Genomic DNA, 18,026 nt, shown 5'->3' with positions numbered 1-18,026 from the left:
GATTTTGTAGTGTCAAAACCCGCAGCTGCGTCTTTTTGCAGTGTGGCTGCGTTGAAGCATGAAAGGATCCATGCTGACGATCTTCTCCATCGGGTGTGGATATCAGAGACACACTGCTGTCACTAAGGAAGCTCGGTCAGAGATTCAGCCCTCTGGAAGTTCGGGAAGACAAGCGGGTTCTAGTTCCACATACCTGGCAGCTTGACCAGGAGAGATAGGACGTGCTAGTTTTGATAGGTCTCGATATCGAGGGCTGGAAGTTTGCACAGCAGCACGATTGGTTGTGTCAACGAGCACAGCAGCAGGCTTAGTTGGTGACTCCGGTTTAGCATCGCGACAGACCATTTCAACATGATCATTGATGTGGCCACAGGAATTCTTGATGCGTGTTACGCGACACATAGTGGGTTACCAAGGGTGAATGGGTTGCACAAAAACTTTTGTTGCTGACCAGCCAAAGAGGTGCTGTGTAGCACAGGTTGAAGCAGAGACGAATCAAATCCCGTAGCTGCTATGCGTTGCTGAGACACTTAGGGCGATGTGGTGAGATGGTAATCGGAGAGCAGACATTTGCGCTTACATCTCGTGAGCGCAACGAGATGGCATTCTCTTCACGCAGTACATGTCTTCACCCTCATGCACGACGAAGCGCGTGAGACCGGACGGTTCTTGTCGGCTGTCTACGGCTTTCTTCGGCGTTGATATTGAATTACCGCTTAAGGACCGGTAGGAAAAGGAGATCTCTCGTTAGCCGCCGCCGACTCAGTGAATATAGTCGTGAAGGATTGGATGTAGAACGTTCCCTCATAGGTTCCTCTCATTCATCATCCACAAATCGATTGGCAAGAGGGCCAAAGAAGGGAACTTCATAGTAATCTAGTGTTTCGACTGTGTATCCTGTCAGAATATTCCGAGCACCTTCTTCTGCAACCGGCACATACCATCACGATACGCGTGCAAGGCTAGAAACCCGATCAAAGCCACGTCGCCCACAAACAATATCCATGAAATGACTGAAGACCATGAGAAAATGAGGTGGACAATCTTGGAGGAGTCAGCCAATACTGCAACTGCCAGATACAGCAAATGTACATACAAATATGCATGTAAAGAGCATGCTCGATTGCCAGGCATGATATCTGCAGACCACATGAGCATAACCAGAAACACAGATCCAGCCATAAGAGCCACCGCATACCGAACATAGTCGCTCTTATGCTCCGTCAACAACAGCAGTACAGGTCCAGCTGGCGGAAGCAAAATGTAGGCAAGCATCGCTTCATAATCCAATCGTAAAGGCAGGCTTGTCTGGAAGGCGTCAAAGTGCACACCACGGTCGCCCAGTCCATCATTGTTCCCAGTTGATGGATAGTCGTTTCCAAAGGCGTTGGGATGTGGGAGAATTGGTGGTGAGGTAGAGGCATTCGGCCGTGTTGGTGGTGTTCGAACTTGGGGAGATTTGGATCTTCGGCCATTTGGAGGTGGAGGCGATAGAGCTCTTTCCCGCTCAGGGTCGACATCCTGGTACGGCGCGAAATTCATTGTGAGAAGGAAATGCCTGATTCACAGCCAAAGAAAATTGAACCTGGAATGGCTGGGAATGAATTGCCCGAAAGGAAAAGCTTCTACTATTGATCGGTATGTGGATCTGGCTGAATTCAATGTTCAAGTTCCAAGCTTCAAGTTGGAGCTCCCCAGAATGTCTTGGCAGAATTCACCTCCCTTCCGACTGTTTGAATACTGCAACTCGAAATCGACCTCGACGGTGCTGACTGTCTAGCCTTCCACCTAGAATATTCACGCAGTCGTTTACTGTTCACCCGGTATAATGACTAATGACTAATGACCGGTGCGCAGAGAGATATGTCTCCCCTTGGATGCAAACGATGCCTTACCTCGCACTAGAATCGAATGTTCGCCTTGGACCGCAACAAGTACCCACCATCCGGTTCTTTTCTTGCTATATGTAGTGTGCTGAACCTACTTTTTCCCTTCCTCTTTATGCAATTTAGTCCATTGCAGGTGTGCAGAACAAGCAGTAATCATGGGCGGTGGGCCTGTGGAAAGCAAAGACGTGCGGCAGTTCTCTTTCTCCGATCTAGCGACAGGATGGTCTTTTCGGCAGTCAGACAGCAAAGGTGCTGCCTGGCTTCCTGTTCAGAAGATACCATCGACTGTTCAGCAAGACTTGATGGATCAAGGGATGTAAGCCGGACTCGCTATAGGTCCATGTTCTACGCATTGCTGATTCTTTCAAACACTTCAGAGTGAAGGACCCGTTCTTCAATTTTAACGAGCTAGAAGCAGGCTGGGTGGGAACTGAATCATGGGTCTATCGCACTCAATTCAATGCTCCCGCATTGGACAATCAATCAAAGACCGTACTCGTGTTCGAGGGACTCGATACCTTCGCGGTGGTTCGTCTCGATGGCAAAGTTGTTCTTAGATCGGACAATATGTACATTTCGCATAGGGTGGATATCACCAACTTCGTCAAGTTAACAGCACGACATGAGCTCGAGATTGAATTTGACTCAGCTCTCTTCAAAGCACGGCAGATCCAAAACTCTCATGCAGATCACAAATGGACGTGCTTCAATGGTGAGCCTGCTAGATTGGCAGTTCGAAAGGCACAGTACCATTGGGGCTGGGACTGGGGTCCTCTGCTGAATTGTGCTGGAATTTGGAAACCCATCCGGCTTGAAGTATACACAGCCAGGATAGCCGAGTTGCGGACTGACGTTGTGGTGTCATGCGATCAGAAATCAGCTACATTGAAAGTCAGCGCGGAGATTGAGGATAATCATAATGATGAGCTTCGCGTCGAATTTAAAATCAGCTTCAAAGGTAGGACGGTTTCAGAGAACTCATGCCCTGTCCTCGCACAGAGCGGTGCTTTTACACACATGCGGATTGACTCACCCTCTCTTTGGATGCCTGCTGGATATGGCACACAAGACCTCTACGACGTGCAAGCCACACTTTTCTCGCAAGAAAAGGAATTACATTCCGAATCGTGCAGAATTGGCCTTAGAGAGATACAGCTGATTCAAGAGAATGACAGCCATGGAAAATCCTTCTACCTTCGCATCAATGGTATTGACATATTCTGCGGGGGTTCGTGTTGGATTCCAGCCGATAGCTTCCTGACCAATATAACGCCAGAAAGATATCGAGCCTGGATTGAGCTGATGGTCCCAGCAAACCAGAAGATGATCAGGTACGTCTTTGCTATCGACCTTCACTCCAACCCTAACAGCTCTCTTCCAGGGTATGGGGCGGCGGCATCTACGAGCATGACTCCTTCTACTCCGCCTGCGATGAACTTGGCATTCTGGTCTGGCAAGACTTCATGTTCGCATGTGGCAATTATCCTTGTTTCTCCACATTTCTCGATTCTGTCCATCAAGAGGCGATGCAAAATGTCCGCCGCCTTCGACACCATCCCTCAGTTGTGATCTTCGCAGGCAACAACGAAGACTATCAAGTCGCCGAATCCGCGGGTCTTACCTACGACTATGCTGACAAGGACCCGGAGCACTGGCTGAAGACCGACTTTCCGGCAAGATATATCTATGAAGCCCTCCTCCCAGACATCATCCGCAAAGAATGCCCGGAGATTCCCTACCACCCAGGCTCACCTTGGGGCGATGGCAAAAAGACTTCCGACCCCACAGTCGGCGACCTCCACCAATGGGACATCTGGCACGGCAGCCAGGAGAAGTATCAGATCTTCGACTCACTAGGCGGGCGCTTCAACTCCGAATTCGGCATGCAAGCCTTCCCACATCTCGAGACCGTCAAATCGTTCATCCAAGACGAGAAAGACCTGTACCCGCAAAGCCGAGTCATGGACTTCCACAACAAAGCCGACGGGCACGAACGTCGACTAGCGACCTACCTCGCCGAGAACGTGCGCACGGCCACTGAGCTCGAAGCGTACATCCACCTCACGCAGCTCATCCAGTGTGAAGCGCTGACCTACGGCTACCGCGGATGGCGGAAACAGTGGGGCGAGGGCCGCAGATGCGGCGGAGCGCTGGTGTGGCAGCTGAACGATTGCTGGCCCGCCATCTCGTGGAGTATCTGCGATTACTATCTGCGGCGGAAGCCGGCGTACTATGCCATGGCGAGGTGCTTGGCGCCGGTTGCGGTCGGGGCGAGGAGGGAGCATTTTGATTGGAGTGTCGCTCATGCGCGCGAGCCGAGATATCTGGAGTGGCAGGTTTGGGCGGTGAGTTCACGGTTGGAGGCTGTGATTGTGGATGTGGAGGTGAGGTTCTGGAGCGTGCAGACGGGGAGGGAGATCAAGGACAGGATTGTGAGGCGAGGCGTGGAATTGACGCCGAATGGGACGACGGATGTCGCTAGAGGAGTGATTGACAATGAGAACGAGGTGCCGCATGTGCTGGCGGTAAAGATGTGGATGGATGGAGCGGTGGTGGCAAGGGATATGGATTGGCCGCAACCGCTGAAGTATCTGCATTTCCCGAACCGGAATGTCGAGGTTGAGGTTAGAGGGAAGGAGATGCATGTACGCACGGAGAGGCCAGTCAAGTGTTTGGTCTTTGAGGAGCGCATGGGATACTCTCTCAGTGACAGTGCGATGGATCTGGCGCCCAATGACGAACAGGTTGTTCATGTGACGGGGTGGCAGCAGGAGGATGAGCCGTTACGGTGGACATATTTGGGTGCAGGAGAGCAATGACAATAGGGAAGATGATGTTGGCGACCAGCTTACAGAGGTGTATTCATAATTCAAGAAACATGGCTGGACTTGGTTTCAAACACATTGTGACATGCTCAGTTGGTATACGATGCGTCGCCCGCTAGAAATACACGGCTACACGCGAGCGATTATACGAAGCAATCAAGTTCTGATCTAAATCCATGCCTGGGATCATGGTACACAACCGCCCTTCGTCCTGCTCCTTGTCGGGGGCTTTTAGTTGTTCAATTAGTATATCCTCGTCTTTCTTGCGCTCGATCCTCTCTCCGGCACTGTTTCATCGTCCATCGTCGGATTCGAATCATCCAAGCTATGTCGGTTGGAGTCCATGCTGTATCTATCTCTGAGTTTGGTGTCCGCTGACATCCTCCTTACACTGCTTTTAGAATGGGTTGAACGTGGAGAGGTGTCGGGAAGGGAGGGCAGGGCCTTAGCTTCGGGATGCTGATGTTGGAGAGAGAGGCGGTTGAAGTTCTGTTCCAGGTCGGCGGCCAGATTAGGGCTGGCATTACGCGTAGGGTCGGGCAAGGAGAAGTTTTTGTACGTGGAGGAGGAGCCATCTGTTCGTGGAGGAGTTTGGGGTGGGTAAGATGGGTGAGGTTGTTGAGATGACGAGTTCTCTTCGAAGCCGCCTCCACGGGTACGGGCTTGAGGCACATCTGGTAGATATTTCTGCTGAGATGGCGAGGTTCCGTCCACATCATTTCTACGTCTCCAAGTTTGAGGTTCTGCTGCGGATCCGGGTTGATTGGACTGGGAGGTAGTGTAGGGGGAGGTCAAGGCACCACCAAATCGTCGAGCAACTCCACCATCTCTTATGCCCTCCAGTACGCGCTCTCCACCGCCTTCGGCTTCAATGGGAAGTGGGCCTACGGTTTTGTCACGACCTTCAACTTCCTTCTCGTCTGTTTCATCGTGCTCCCCACTTTTGAGCGGTCGAGGTAGGCTATAACCCCTGTCTTGCCGCTCCTGCTCCCAATGTGAAGTTTCGCCCACGTGTGTCGTCAGCCCGCCAGGAGCGTGTATCACTTCCCCCTTTGCGTTGGTGGCGTAGCAGTCGTTGGGCACTTCGACCTCGAGAGGTTGGATATAGTTGTATTGGTGGTAGTGATGGATTTCTCGAGTTATCCTGGGTTCGACAAGTTCTGTCGTGTTATGGTGAATAGTTTCATGGACAACAGCTGTCAAGCGTAAAGATTAGCCTGCATCCTCAAGAGTGTTCAACCTGCCATCCATACGCTTTGCAACATGTGTATGGTATGTCACGTCCACTGCATTTTTCATAATCCATCCCTCGGGCAAGGTCAAGTGTTTGGTTGCGTCTTCTCTTTGGGCCTCAGAGTGTGGAGCTTCATTCTGTGGCCTATCGATGGACTCATCCTGATTTGACGAAGTTCTGTTTGTACGACGGGGGGAGGTGAGTTCTTGGCGAAGCTGAGCTTGACTCTCGGTTTTTGGTGGTGGCACTGGTCGCCTTCTGGGGGGAGATTCTGGCACAGGCATAGCTGATTCCTCTGAATGGGATGGCACTGATGAAGGTAAGGTAGGTGGAATTTGAAGGACTGGTCAGCGTAGAACTGGCACAGTCGTCGACCTTACTGTCGTTGTTCCCGTCTAGGCCTACGGTATCCTCGCCGCGATGGACAATGGACACTGCAGTGGACACTGGTACTGTAGCTGGCAAGTCCCGTGGATCTTGGCTGGACTGACGTCATTGCTTTTACTATAATTCCAATTCAAAGTTTGCAATCGCTCTTTCCCTTCTTAGCTTAGCGACGGGAAGGTTAAGCTGGATCTGGCGAGGTAACGTCATAAACCCGGGCGATAGATATTCCTGGGTCTAGAACAGGAATATTATTGCACCTCAGCCCCCACAAACTGCTCAATCTGGATTCGATCAGCAGCCTATTTCCTGTCCAGATCATGAAATTCGTGCTCTCCTGTTTTGTAAGCTCCATGTACAGTTTCATAGGGCGCCACCCCTTGCGGATGGCTTTTCAGTTGCTCGTAATTGGCCGATTACAACTTCCACTGTGGCAGCTGGGAACTTTGTCATCCACTCGCTTACCTCCGTACACTTCCTTGCAGAGACCCGTCTGCCACGGGGCGTCAAGCGATCAGCCGGAAGTTCAAACATCCACACTACGACTTATGACTTACTACTTACGAACAGCAGTGACATACTACGTAGCCGTGGCGGTGTCTAACCCGCTATTGAGCTCCTTCCTCAAACAGAAGAGATAACTGCTCCACTGTAGCACTCCAATTCAAGTTGATGACGCTGTCTTGGCCATGTCATAATGACGCCTTCCTGATTGTGGCTTCAATGGGAAAGTGGGTTATGATGCTGTGATGGTGTGATACGGTGATGCTGTGGTCCTGGTAGACCGTCACCTGCAACTTCCCTGTTTATGTTCTGCCCACTCACGTCAACATGTGGTTCACATGTGGTTCTAGATAATGCTCAGCTTCTCCTCTGGATTCTTTTTCTTTTTCTTCTCATACACCTTTCACCAACCTTGCTAACCTTGCTAACCCTTCTACAATATTCTCATCGAGGCATCCAAACCATTTCAGATAACAATCATCACTACCACCCTCATCATGGAGAGAGCGAAGGCAGCCGTCTCCGAATTTGTCGGTCGTCATGGCCACCACGATACCACCGTTGACGAGAGACAGCGACCCGCCGTCAAACATGAAGAAATTAAACCTATCCGACATGAAGAAGTTCAGACAGCCATCAAGCGTGAGGTTGACCAGGATCACTACCATACCACTGTGCAGCCCATCAAGGATCGGGAAGTCCTCCCGGAGAAGCACAGTCACCAGATGGCAGGTGTACAATCCAAGGAGTTCGAACACGCAAAACCTCAAGATGTGAAGGCACGCCTCGACGCCGAAGCGGCGCAGTTCAGAGACACCTCAACCACACATAGTACCAAGACCACTCAAGCTGTTGCTCCAACCGTTGAGGCTGAAATTGTTCACCACCATGGTACGTTAATTCTTTCAGATGCTGTGCAGAATCCTACTGACTGCTTGTATAGTTCACGAGACAGTCCAGCCCGTGATTGAGAAAGAGATTATCGCTCCGTCTGTTGTACACACTACTGTCCCAGTCCACGAACGCCATCACGCAGCTCCAGAGTACCACGGCACATCTGTCCTCCCCCCCAAGACTATGTCAGACTTCAAGGCTACTGGTCAAGGTCTGACTGGCGGCACTGGAGTCATGAACCAAGATCAGTATGAGGGTTGCCCGCGTCCGTACAATCCTGAGATGCAACTGGGCAAAACTGAGGCCGATGCTGACCCGCATCTTGGTCTGCGCGCTGATGGTACTCACCATGGCTCCCACACACATGGTCCGCATGCTTCGGATGCTGCAAACAAACTCGACCCTCGCGTCGATAGTGATAGATCAGGTGGTACCCACGCCGGTGAGTCCACCGGCATTCTCGTTGATGACCATCTGGGAGGGACTGGAGCACCAGGATCTCATTCTGCTGCCTTCGGTCTCACCCCTTCAGTGCATGGAATTAACAACTCTTCAGGTGCCGGTGATCGTCTTGGACTAGGCCATAGCGGTGAGCACGGTGATCACAGGATCAATAGCGGTACAGGTCGAGTTGGTGGCACTGATACGACACCTGGCCATACATCATCTCACGACACCAGCCACAAGAAGCCAAGCCTGTTGGACAAATTGAATCCAAAGAAGGACGCTGACGGTGATGGGAAGCCAGGTTTCATGAAATAGGTTCGAATACCTATCTACTCGTGATATTCCTTTAGGGAATACCGAGTCCTTTCGGTTGAGGGATGGCATCAGCATTACAGCATCCATTGTACTTATAAATAAAGTAGCTTCAAAGCATTGCTACCACTTTCCTTCTTCTAGTCATTGCATTCTTTCTTGGGTGTCATCTTAAAAATAAGTATAAGTACTTGACAACGTGGTAAAGGTATTTTTACCACGAATAATCATACATCATTCAAACTAAATTTTCTCAACTTGTCCCGAACCCTTCCACACTTTTCCTGCTCCCTATGGAAAATATCTGCGGCACGTTATGGTGGTAAATGTGACACGAACCATACTAGTAGCGCAGTCTACGTACTCGATACATTCACATTTCTACTTCTGGAGCATGCAGTCGATGTTTCAGCCCCAAAGACTCTCGCTTCCCACACCTCATGTTTGTTAGATTATATTCTCAGATGAACGTGTCACTTAGAGACGGGTCCGTATGAATTCGGTTGAAATTGGATTAATCGTATTCACCTCTGCGACACATCAGCTGCATGTCAATACATGGTCGCACGGACCTCCTTCCACGACACCTTCCTGGAGGCTGTAGGAGACTGAGTCCAGAGATATCATAGCTGTTTTTGAGGGTGAACTGTAGATGCGCCGCCCGCCTCGTCCTTCCACCATTGCAGCAAGGTAGGGGTGGATACTTACCTGGTGGGCTACATCGCTGCGCCGGAGAAAGCGGCCACGGAGCGCGAATGCGGCGGGTGCAGCATTGGAGGGAAGGGGGGGAGTGAGTACTTAAAGTTTATAAGAATGGCATGATGAGGGGAGAAAGGTGGTGGGTAGGTCGGCAAGTGCATGCATGGTGTTGTGGTGGTCGAGGATAGAGGGTTTAGGAAATACTGATTTTGATTGGACCCCCTTTGGCGCAGGGGCTGCTAACTTAGGGTGCTGTACCATATTGGCAGGCTTCTGATGATCTGGCAGTTTACCAGCCTGATTCTGGAAAGCTATGAGGGCTAGTTAGACAGCAAATACCGAAGCCGTAGCATATACTCCCATCCATGGGTAGTACCCACAACCATGAAAGAGCTCGATACTCAGTGGATCTGCGGCCGATTTCACATTCGTCTGCATTTGTCCTTCATCCGCCATATTGAAGCCCGTGGGAAGTGATTTCATCCACAGACCGGCGATAAATACACTGGTCGCCGAGCAGGGCTGGATCTGCTCACCAAGCCCAGTATAGCTACCACCATCTTTTCTGTTTCCGAATTGGTATACCACGCATTCATGATTTCAGACTGTCCGGTGTAGATTGAACAGAGCTCTCCCTCCCGTCAATGACTGGGTATCAGATATGGCTGTTGGTGGGGAGGCCTTTCTCGACCGGCGAACAGAAACGCATCTGTATATGTGCTTTCACTCTTAAGAGAGCCCACATCCGTGACACGTGTTGGAAAGAACCAAGCTTGATTACTAGAAAGGGATACCCGCATTCAACATATTGATAGGTGATGCATCCACGAGACCTTTAGAAGATCCATAGCCTGGAGCTTTACCGGGCCGGATCCAGGTACATCCCGGAGAGTCTTTTTTTTATCCTCGCAGGACGCCTCAGTTGAAAGTTTCGAAGCCAATATCATAAGAAGATTCTGCCCAGCAGCAACGAAGGAGTGGCCTGCTTGATATTAGACGGAATCGTACAATCTTTGGGAACATTCCACCCCGAGGATCAAATCCTGAGTGCTGATGAGGTTGGGCAGTCTTTCTAGATTATGATAACAGTCCTCATCAAGAGACAGTCCCAAGTATTCTGCCAACAACGTCACAAGTTTTGCCGAAGTAGATGGTCAACCCAGGAATGTCGAGCTAGGTGTCTGCGGGGCTGGCCATTGAACTTCTCCCGGAAGAAGATACAGATTGGGATATCTAGACTGTGCCATGCGACGATGAAGGTTGTCAGCATCAGCATCATCATGGCGACCCTACCGATTGAAGTCTGGATTGAAGTCCACTGATCGCGTTTTGCAGATGTCTATCATTATAAGTACTAAATAACAAGTATCAGATGATGTCAAGCAGGTAGAAGAAATGGCACTGTTCTCTCTCAGAAAAGGCGCAGGGCGGCGCGCAGAAATAAGCACAAATGGCAGCGACATTGCGGCAGAAATTGACGAATCAAAAACAGGCAAAAGGCAGGGGTATAGTAACGCATAGAAATCGCACAGATGATAACTATGCGGATTTCCAGAAAAATCATCGTCCGCCAAGCGTCGCAGAATCGTTGACTTAGTATCCGCCAGCACCAGCTGTTGTTGTTCTACTTCTGCTCTACTTCTGTAAAGCCGGCACCTGGATTTGTGGATTTAACTAGTGCTGTGCACACGCTTCTCACCCATCTATGTAATTGTAATGGTCCACCCACCTATACAGCCTCAGAGAGCCAGCTGACAAAAGTCAGACTGGGACGAAGAGAAGCGAGACTGCTCAGTGCCAGCATGGCATAGGGTTTCTACCCTGGAGAAGTACTAACTTAGTGGTTAGTAGGGTACTGAACCAGCCGTTCTGTCTTGTGCTGCACCAGACGAAGGTTTGCCTTTGCAAGAAGATGTCCCGAGGGACCAAACTGTAGTTCCGTATGGTCTCAAACCACCATCGTCTGCTTGCTAAGCTTGGTGAGCGATGATATAGTACCATGCTGTGATACCAGTAACTACTACGGGTGCTTAAGTAGTCAGTTACTCATCTGATCAAATAGAATGGAGACAATAGTGTTGCAGGAATACAATCACCAGGAGATTCATCAAGACCAGGTATCTACCGTATCTACCAAGTCAGATGTCACTCATAGCAGCCCCCCGTAGTATCGAATTATACATAAGAAAGTTACCCGTCCCCCAGCACCGTCCCAGCGCATCCTAACATGCAAGCCGCATCAGCAGACGCAACGATAAACCACCTACCACTACCTTCACCTCCTCTAAGCGGCGGATACACGCATGAACCTGCCAAAGAACCTCTCCATCTCTCCTACATCCTCCAACTCCCCAATCCAAGAAACATACTGGTCCGGCCTAAGCACCACCAAACACCCTCTGGTTGGATCAACGCCATAATTCTGATACGCGTGACCATGCCCCTCATGATAAGACACATCATCCACAAACACCTTCCAGTAGTCCCAGCCTTCTCGCTCTGAAAAAGGGTGGAAGATCTCAGGGAGATCCAGCAACTCGATCGCAGTGCGAGGCGCGGAGTGGATGGTTAGGACTTCGATGACCGAATTCGGGCCAGCCCTGGCATTACAGCGGGAGAAGAGCGTGGAAGGCTGGGCTAATGCTTCTCCCAAACTCGTGAATCTGGCCCATTGCTCCGGATCTCGAAGATCGCCAGCGAAGACGACGACGCGCCACCGCCCGTTGGATTTGAGGAGTTCTTGGAATTGGGAGGGCCGGGCATCTGCCTGGTTGAGGACTTGAAAACTTGGCATTCGCATGCCGATTTTGATGTCGCCGGCCAGGTCTTGCTTTCCCACAACTCGGTTCTTGTCGTCCCGCCCTGGGCTTTCTGCAGCTGTGCCATCCCCCTGCTCCGCCAGATCGCCCGCTTTCGCAACAATAACACTAGCCCCGTAATCAACCGCGATACCACTGGCGAACATGTTCCCTTTCTCGAAAGCTGATTTAAATTCCTCCATGGAGATGCCCTCTTCGTCCATGATGTCTTTGGCCGGTCGGCCAGAGAAGAGACGGGAAAATCGGTGGTCGAAGGCGATGAGATCTTGAGCTATACGGCGGCGTTCGGATTGATAAGTTTGGAGGATGGAGCGGGTGCAGATTTTGTTGAGCACGGAGGCGATCTTCCAGCCTAGATTGAATGCTGCATGTTGTCAGCATGGAGAGGTTGAGAGTGCAGGCCACGAGGAGGCATAGGTTACATACTGTCTTGCATGCTGACATTCATGCCCTGTCCTGCTTTCGGGGAATGTGTATGTACAGCGTCTCCTGCGAGAAACACACGTTCGTGGAGGGAGAAATTTGAGCCCACCCTTTGACCAATTTGGTATGCGGTCCACCAATCGCAGTATTCGTACGTTAAGTGGTATGGATGCATGATTTTTTGTGCTGACTTTAAGATCATTTGTGGTCCAATCTTAGCACGTTCGACCTATATAGCGTTAGAAAGTGAAACACGCTGTCATCCTTGTCGTATCATACTGGATTCCCATCTTTCTCCGTTGTAGTGATCTGAATGTACAATCGCACCAGCTTGTTCTCTCTTGGTATCACCATGACGCTGCCTGAGTTTGCCGAATGGATTGCGCATCTCATACGAATATCGGCTGCGAACAATCAGCCCTAAAGGACCCAAGTAAGAAGAAAAAGGCTTACGAAAATTCGTGATAGGGATAATGTCAAGCACTCCCCTGAGTTGAAGCGTCAGTCTTCGACAACAGGTCGTCTATTTCCCGATATACTCACCAGATATAGTCTGTCTGCTCACCCTCCATCTTGAAGCCTATCTGCCGCCTTGTCCACGAATGGGCTCCATCGCAACCGATCATGTATTTAGCTTTGACGATTTCAGTAGACCCAGCTTCAGCTCTGGCTTTCCGGATCAGATCATCGGTATCATCGGCAGCAAGGTTACTCCTGAACATTCCATTCTGAGGCGCACTGCCGTTCAAAGCCTGGTTGGTCGCAGTACTGCTCAGATCTTGATGCGGTGTAGCTTCCTCGTCGGTTAGATGTCTCAATGTCACCGTGATTGGGTACGCATCCTCGTCCTCTGCTTTCGAAGCATCAAATTCCAGTCTTTCTGGGAGGACACCACGCTCGACTTGGATGTTACTGTGCTCCTTGATCGAATCCAAGAAAAACCGTTCAATCCGCCCTTGGTGCAGGACGACTTGCTGAAATCTACTGATACCGGGAATGGTATCAGGAATGCGGTCCGACCTTCGAATGACACCTTGGTCGTTTGGGTTCCAAAGACAGATCTCCAACATGTGGTTAGACTCTCGCCACGCGCGATGCGCAAAGTCAAAAGAATCGAAGATCTCAAGAGTCCTGCATTGGAGACCGTCCGCTTGCCCGTTGAAAACCTTTGTACCTCTTTTGTCAACGATCCTAGTTTTGATACCGCAACGAGACATCCACGTGGCTGCCATCAAGCCTGCAGGACCTGCACCAACAATGAGACAATCCACCTCTGAAGTGGGTGGTGGAGCCATGGCCTTTGATTCAAGAGTTCCTCCGACTAGATTCTTCGCTATGGTAATCTATGAAGGGAAGGATATAGCAGGAATTCTTGATTTGGTAATGCACATCATTGGCCGTGCCGATCAGAACGAAGCGACTGAGCGCAGCACGCAGAACATATACCACTCAACTCTTCCTTCTGCGAAGAGGCTGCGTAAGCGACCAAGAGTGCTGTTCGGTTGTTCTGACACCGCCTGGTGGCAAACTCACACGAACACCATCCAGCAGTACTCATGGCATGATTCATGAAGCCAAAGGGTACTCGGATCGACCAAAACCCCACGCACCCCGCACGAGGACTGGCAACCTTGCAGCTGCTCGGTGGGATCTGTACGTAGTAAAGATCCAAGGTCTATCTCGATCCAGCTAACTAGGCTCACTTTGGAATGTAAGGTGGTTAGTATGATGTGGCTCTGTCAGACATACTACGTAAGCTAGTTTACCATCCTCTGAGGGCTGCGGTCTTTTTGATCCAACAGCTCTTCAAGGACCCGTAAATGTCGGCACTGCCAAGCAAGAGGTGGGCCACCGAGTCCTTGCTGTCCTGCTGGTCTGCGTCCGTAGAGTGCATACACGAGAGGCACGCCTGGTAGAGACATATATTGTTGTGTAACAGTCTGCAGAGATGGCCGCAGAAAGCAAGTTTGTTCTATCTATTTAGGGGCAGCGTGCCTAGATATACGTACAAATTTCGCCGTACCGTCAGCGAAATTAGAAGCGAAATTTTGGGAGAGATTGACCAATCAAAAGCAGGCGAAACGCAGGGATGACGCATAGAATAACTGGCCAATGAGCGCTCATACGGTCTGACAGTCAAGACTGCGCGAATGGGCGAATTATCCAGGTCTATTGCTATGCCAATGATCTCTATCCTCTAACGGCGTAGGGTTTTATCTGTTAGAATACTCACCGGGAGAAGGGCTCTGAAATGACGCGGTATTGGTCCTTAGTGATTTTAGTAGGCGTTTTATTATTCTAAGGATCGTCAGGAGGCTCAAATGACCATAATTTAGCTATAATTTGATTATCATTTCCTTAGGATGACACCTGAAAGAACATAATTTAATTAGATCTTAGATGTTTAGCTGCATAATTTTATGTAAACCAGATCATATCATGGTGGGACTGAAGACTAAGCACACATTGATGGTAATTTAGGCATAGTTTTTCAGAGGGCCTTCTCCTGCTAAGGAGTGCAGTGGCAGAGCACAGTGCCAAGGTCTCTGTCACGTGACTCTAAACGCCCTAGTATATTAGCCTGCTCTTCCTTAGATAGATTCTGTAGAGAAGAGTAGATAGAATTCAGTTACATCATTATTGGCTACTGGTGGTGATGCTACATATATCCTTGTAGTTTTGCATGACGAGAATAAGAGCAGGGCATGGACTCCCATACTCTCTGGTCTTACTGGCGTTGATGGCTGTCTCATGGGGAGCATACTAGTGAGCGAAAAGTTGCCCCAAGTCATGGTCTCCCAATGATAACGTGGCATATGCCTGCAGTTTCCGACCATGTTGTCGCTTTTCAGATAACGTCAGCCGCTAGGTCTGGTCCGAAGTATAAAGAAAACTGAATGCCATAGATGATTCTGAAGAACAAAGTGTCATTGCCAACCTTCTGATTCGAATACGTACGGTCTTTCGAAGCTTACTGCTGTATCGCTTCCCGGCCTGACTTGTCTGGTCCAAGAAAACGCGACTTTATCTCTGATCTTGCTACCAGCGCCCAGGCGATATGGCACCGAGCAGTAGAGCTCTTTTGACCACGGCAGAAGGTGCGATGAGATCTGGAAGGAGCCAAGTCCTAGACGCATCCGAAAGTAGCAGTACACCCAGTCTTGCTATCTTAGGATGCACTGCTAGCAGCATACTGCAACGAGTAACCTCACTTGCAATGCAGGGCGCATTTGGAAGTCCCATATGTGCAGGGATCCATATCAGAGGCGGATATGAACCTACCAGAAGTGTATTACAAGGTCATCGTCACATTCAAGGGCGACACAAAATCTCTCCCTGTGTCACAGTGATGCGCAAAATATTCGTTGGTAAGAAGTGAAAAGAAATACAGTCATCTTGCCACAAACTGCCAGACTGGGTATCCACTCTAATACTTCCGCACTCCGTATCGATATTGGCGACTCTCCAGCGCATTCATACCTAGTCACTAAGTACCGTCTGCCTTATGCATCTTTCCTGACATAGGATCGACGATTATTGCTGGAAGCCTCCTCTAAATGTGGGGCTCACGCCTTAACCTCTTGGTTTCGAGAGCTGGAATGGCAAAGACAGTGACTAAGGTCTCACCCAAGATCTGCTATATGGCAGTTGCTTGGAGAAAACAAACGTTGGGGGATCCTTCCAGGGGCAACTATATGTTTAAGGCTGGCAACGGCTTGTCCTTCGATCCTGACAGTTGAAGCGCAAGGGAGCAGCTGAAACGCGGTGGGTGATCTTTCAATGATGGGTTTCCCCCTATTGATATCGTAGAGCAAACTGTATCAGTAATTACTTCCGACAGCCCGGGACGATTGTCACGGGAACATTCCTTCGACCTGATATGCATCGTAGGTGACAACCCAATCTCGGGGCAACGTGAACTCATCTGGTTTGGATGGGAAAAACAGACTGCCCATTGGTAGGTGCATCTGGTAGTGGGAAAAGCTGTTTTTGTGGAAGACGACGCGCAATTGGTAAGGTGATTAGTTCGCAATGGTAATACCAATGTTGTTACGCGCTGTTCCAAAGAATTTTGGAAATGAAGCCCAATCTTCTCCTCAGGCTTGTGTTGGCGGTCTTGGTAAAACACATCATGCATGTGATTGCTTGCTGCCAATGTTGCTCAAATGGAACTTCGAACTCTAGTCATAGACGATCCGTTTAAAGTCCATCATGGCTGATAAGGTACTGCAGAATCCATCGACAATGTCTGCTCGTGTGACCAATAGGTCCTTTGCCAACAACAAGCCTTCCTGTTATGAGCGTCATTCAGCATTCAATCGCCACCAGATTGTTGCGCAGACGGATGTCCTCCTAAGGATTTCATGAGTCAGCTTCAACCAAATCTGTGCCTCAACAAAACCCCGCCTTGAACTGATATCTTGTTCTTCGCTGCTAGGGTTAGAAGGTCCTTACAAGCTCTCAACCCAGCTGAAAGACAAGAAAGCCTGGTACCGAATAGCTTGACCTGCGAGGCAAGAGGTGAGAAGAATAAGAAGCTTGATGTTGAGATGAGTTCCACTTTGACAGAATATAAATCAGTAGAGTCCATCGCGTAGAGCATTTTCTCATCTGCTATCCATCCGTCGAATCAACACGGCGACAACAAGCAATGTAACTTGAGAGCAAGTTAGAGTGCTCAAGGGGCTGAAAAGCCACAGAAGTTCGACGGACCAGCTCCAAGGGTGAGGTAGGAAGTTGCTAGTTCAAGTCCAAGTGGGAAACCATAAACTATACACTGATGGCTGACTTGACTTCATTGGTGACGGATACTCGAGTTGCAAATGAGAGCTCTAGTGGAAAAGTAGGATCTCGTAGACTGCTAGATGGTGGAAATTAGATGTCTGGTTCTAGCCAAGACCTCTCCTAACGTCAGTGTACTCCGTACTACTTGCTATCAAGCTTCGAAGTCGTCGGTTGTGTAGAAAGACAAGACGTTTAGAGGGGAAACTAGCATGTCGGTGCCCATTTGCGGGCAGAGAAGAGACTCATAGTAGAGTTATAATAAGCAGGCAATCATGTGAGAAGTCTTGGGTCTTGGGTCTTGGGTCTTCGCTTTAGGGGCTCGGGGCTTGGGACAACCCGATCTCGTGCTCCAATCTAACAGTTTCTGGGATGAGGACTGGCTACTGACCATGCTAACTTCCTTACGGGCACTCGAAGCCGTCACCCGGGGTACTTAAGTGGGACGAAGCATAGCTACGGCTTAAGCGAGGAAAAGAGATATGCTCTCCGCACCTTATGGGCTTCAGGTTTGGCCACCTTGGTGTATGCCCAGTACCACCCGTCAAGCAGGAAACCCTTTCGAAACTAATAAAGGGCCGGGTCGTCTCGGACTTCATCCAATTCTTGCCGGACATTTTGGTACAACGAACTTTCAATTCACGAGACAGATTTCCATAACTGAGGTAGGTACAAGCGAGAAGACAGTCCACCCGCAGCAACCAAGCAGAGGAGAGCAAGAGCAGGCGAATGAGCCAGGCAGATAATCCTCCTCGCCCTGATGCTCCCAGAGTTGCCGAATCTGGTCTAGTCCATTTGTTTGCCACCCCGGACA

General features: G+C 49.9%; 5 protein-coding genes across 5 annotated transcripts; 2 read left to right on the top strand and 3 right to left on the bottom strand.

The window, feature by feature from the left end:
- Positions 1 to 817: 817 nt before the first annotated feature.
- Positions 818 to 1,542, bottom strand: EPUS_01703 (uncharacterized protein; the record flags this gene model as incomplete). Its single annotated transcript, XM_007804308.1, has 4 exons — positions 818 to 888; positions 942 to 1,044; positions 1,097 to 1,139; positions 1,199 to 1,542. The coding sequence occupies 4 exons, from the start codon at positions 1,540 to 1,542 to the stop codon at positions 818 to 820; spliced, it is 561 nt and encodes a 186-aa protein (XP_007802499.1).
- A 502-nt stretch (positions 1,543 to 2,044) lies between these two features.
- Positions 2,045 to 4,708, top strand: EPUS_01702 (Beta-mannosidase B; the record flags this gene model as incomplete). Its single annotated transcript, XM_007804307.1, has 3 exons — positions 2,045 to 2,205; positions 2,267 to 3,220; positions 3,271 to 4,708. The coding sequence occupies 3 exons, from the start codon at positions 2,045 to 2,047 to the stop codon at positions 4,706 to 4,708; spliced, it is 2,553 nt and encodes an 850-aa protein (XP_007802498.1).
- A 249-nt stretch (positions 4,709 to 4,957) lies between these two features.
- Positions 4,958 to 6,232, bottom strand: EPUS_01701 (uncharacterized protein; the record flags this gene model as incomplete). The annotated part of the gene is made up of 2 exons (XM_007804306.1): positions 4,958 to 5,910; positions 5,968 to 6,232. 2 exons carry the CDS (start codon positions 6,230 to 6,232, stop codon positions 4,958 to 4,960), a joined length of 1,218 nt encoding a protein of 405 aa, XP_007802497.1.
- A 1,101-nt stretch (positions 6,233 to 7,333) lies between these two features.
- Positions 7,334 to 8,492, top strand: EPUS_01700 (uncharacterized protein; the record flags this gene model as incomplete). The annotated part of the gene is made up of 2 exons (XM_007804305.1): positions 7,334 to 7,727; positions 7,780 to 8,492. The coding sequence occupies 2 exons, from the start codon at positions 7,334 to 7,336 to the stop codon at positions 8,490 to 8,492; spliced, it is 1,107 nt and encodes a 368-aa protein (XP_007802496.1).
- Positions 8,493 to 11,472: 2,980 nt separating this feature from the next.
- Positions 11,473 to 13,725, bottom strand: EPUS_01699 (uncharacterized protein; the record flags this gene model as incomplete). The annotated part of the gene is made up of 5 exons (XM_007804304.1): positions 11,473 to 12,371; positions 12,434 to 12,659; positions 12,710 to 12,834; positions 12,884 to 12,918; positions 12,974 to 13,725. The coding sequence occupies 5 exons, from the start codon at positions 13,723 to 13,725 to the stop codon at positions 11,473 to 11,475; spliced, it is 2,037 nt and encodes a 678-aa protein (XP_007802495.1).
- Between the last annotated feature and the right edge of the window lie 4,301 nt (positions 13,726 to 18,026).

This window comes from Endocarpon pusillum (assembly GCF_000464535.1).
Source record: "Endocarpon pusillum Z07020 unplaced genomic scaffold scaffold3350, whole genome shotgun sequence".
NCBI lineage: Eukaryota > Fungi > Ascomycota > Eurotiomycetes > Verrucariales > Verrucariaceae > Endocarpon > Endocarpon pusillum.
The sequence above is the reverse complement of the archived record's forward strand: the minus strand, read 5'-3'. Positions and strand labels throughout refer to the sequence as shown.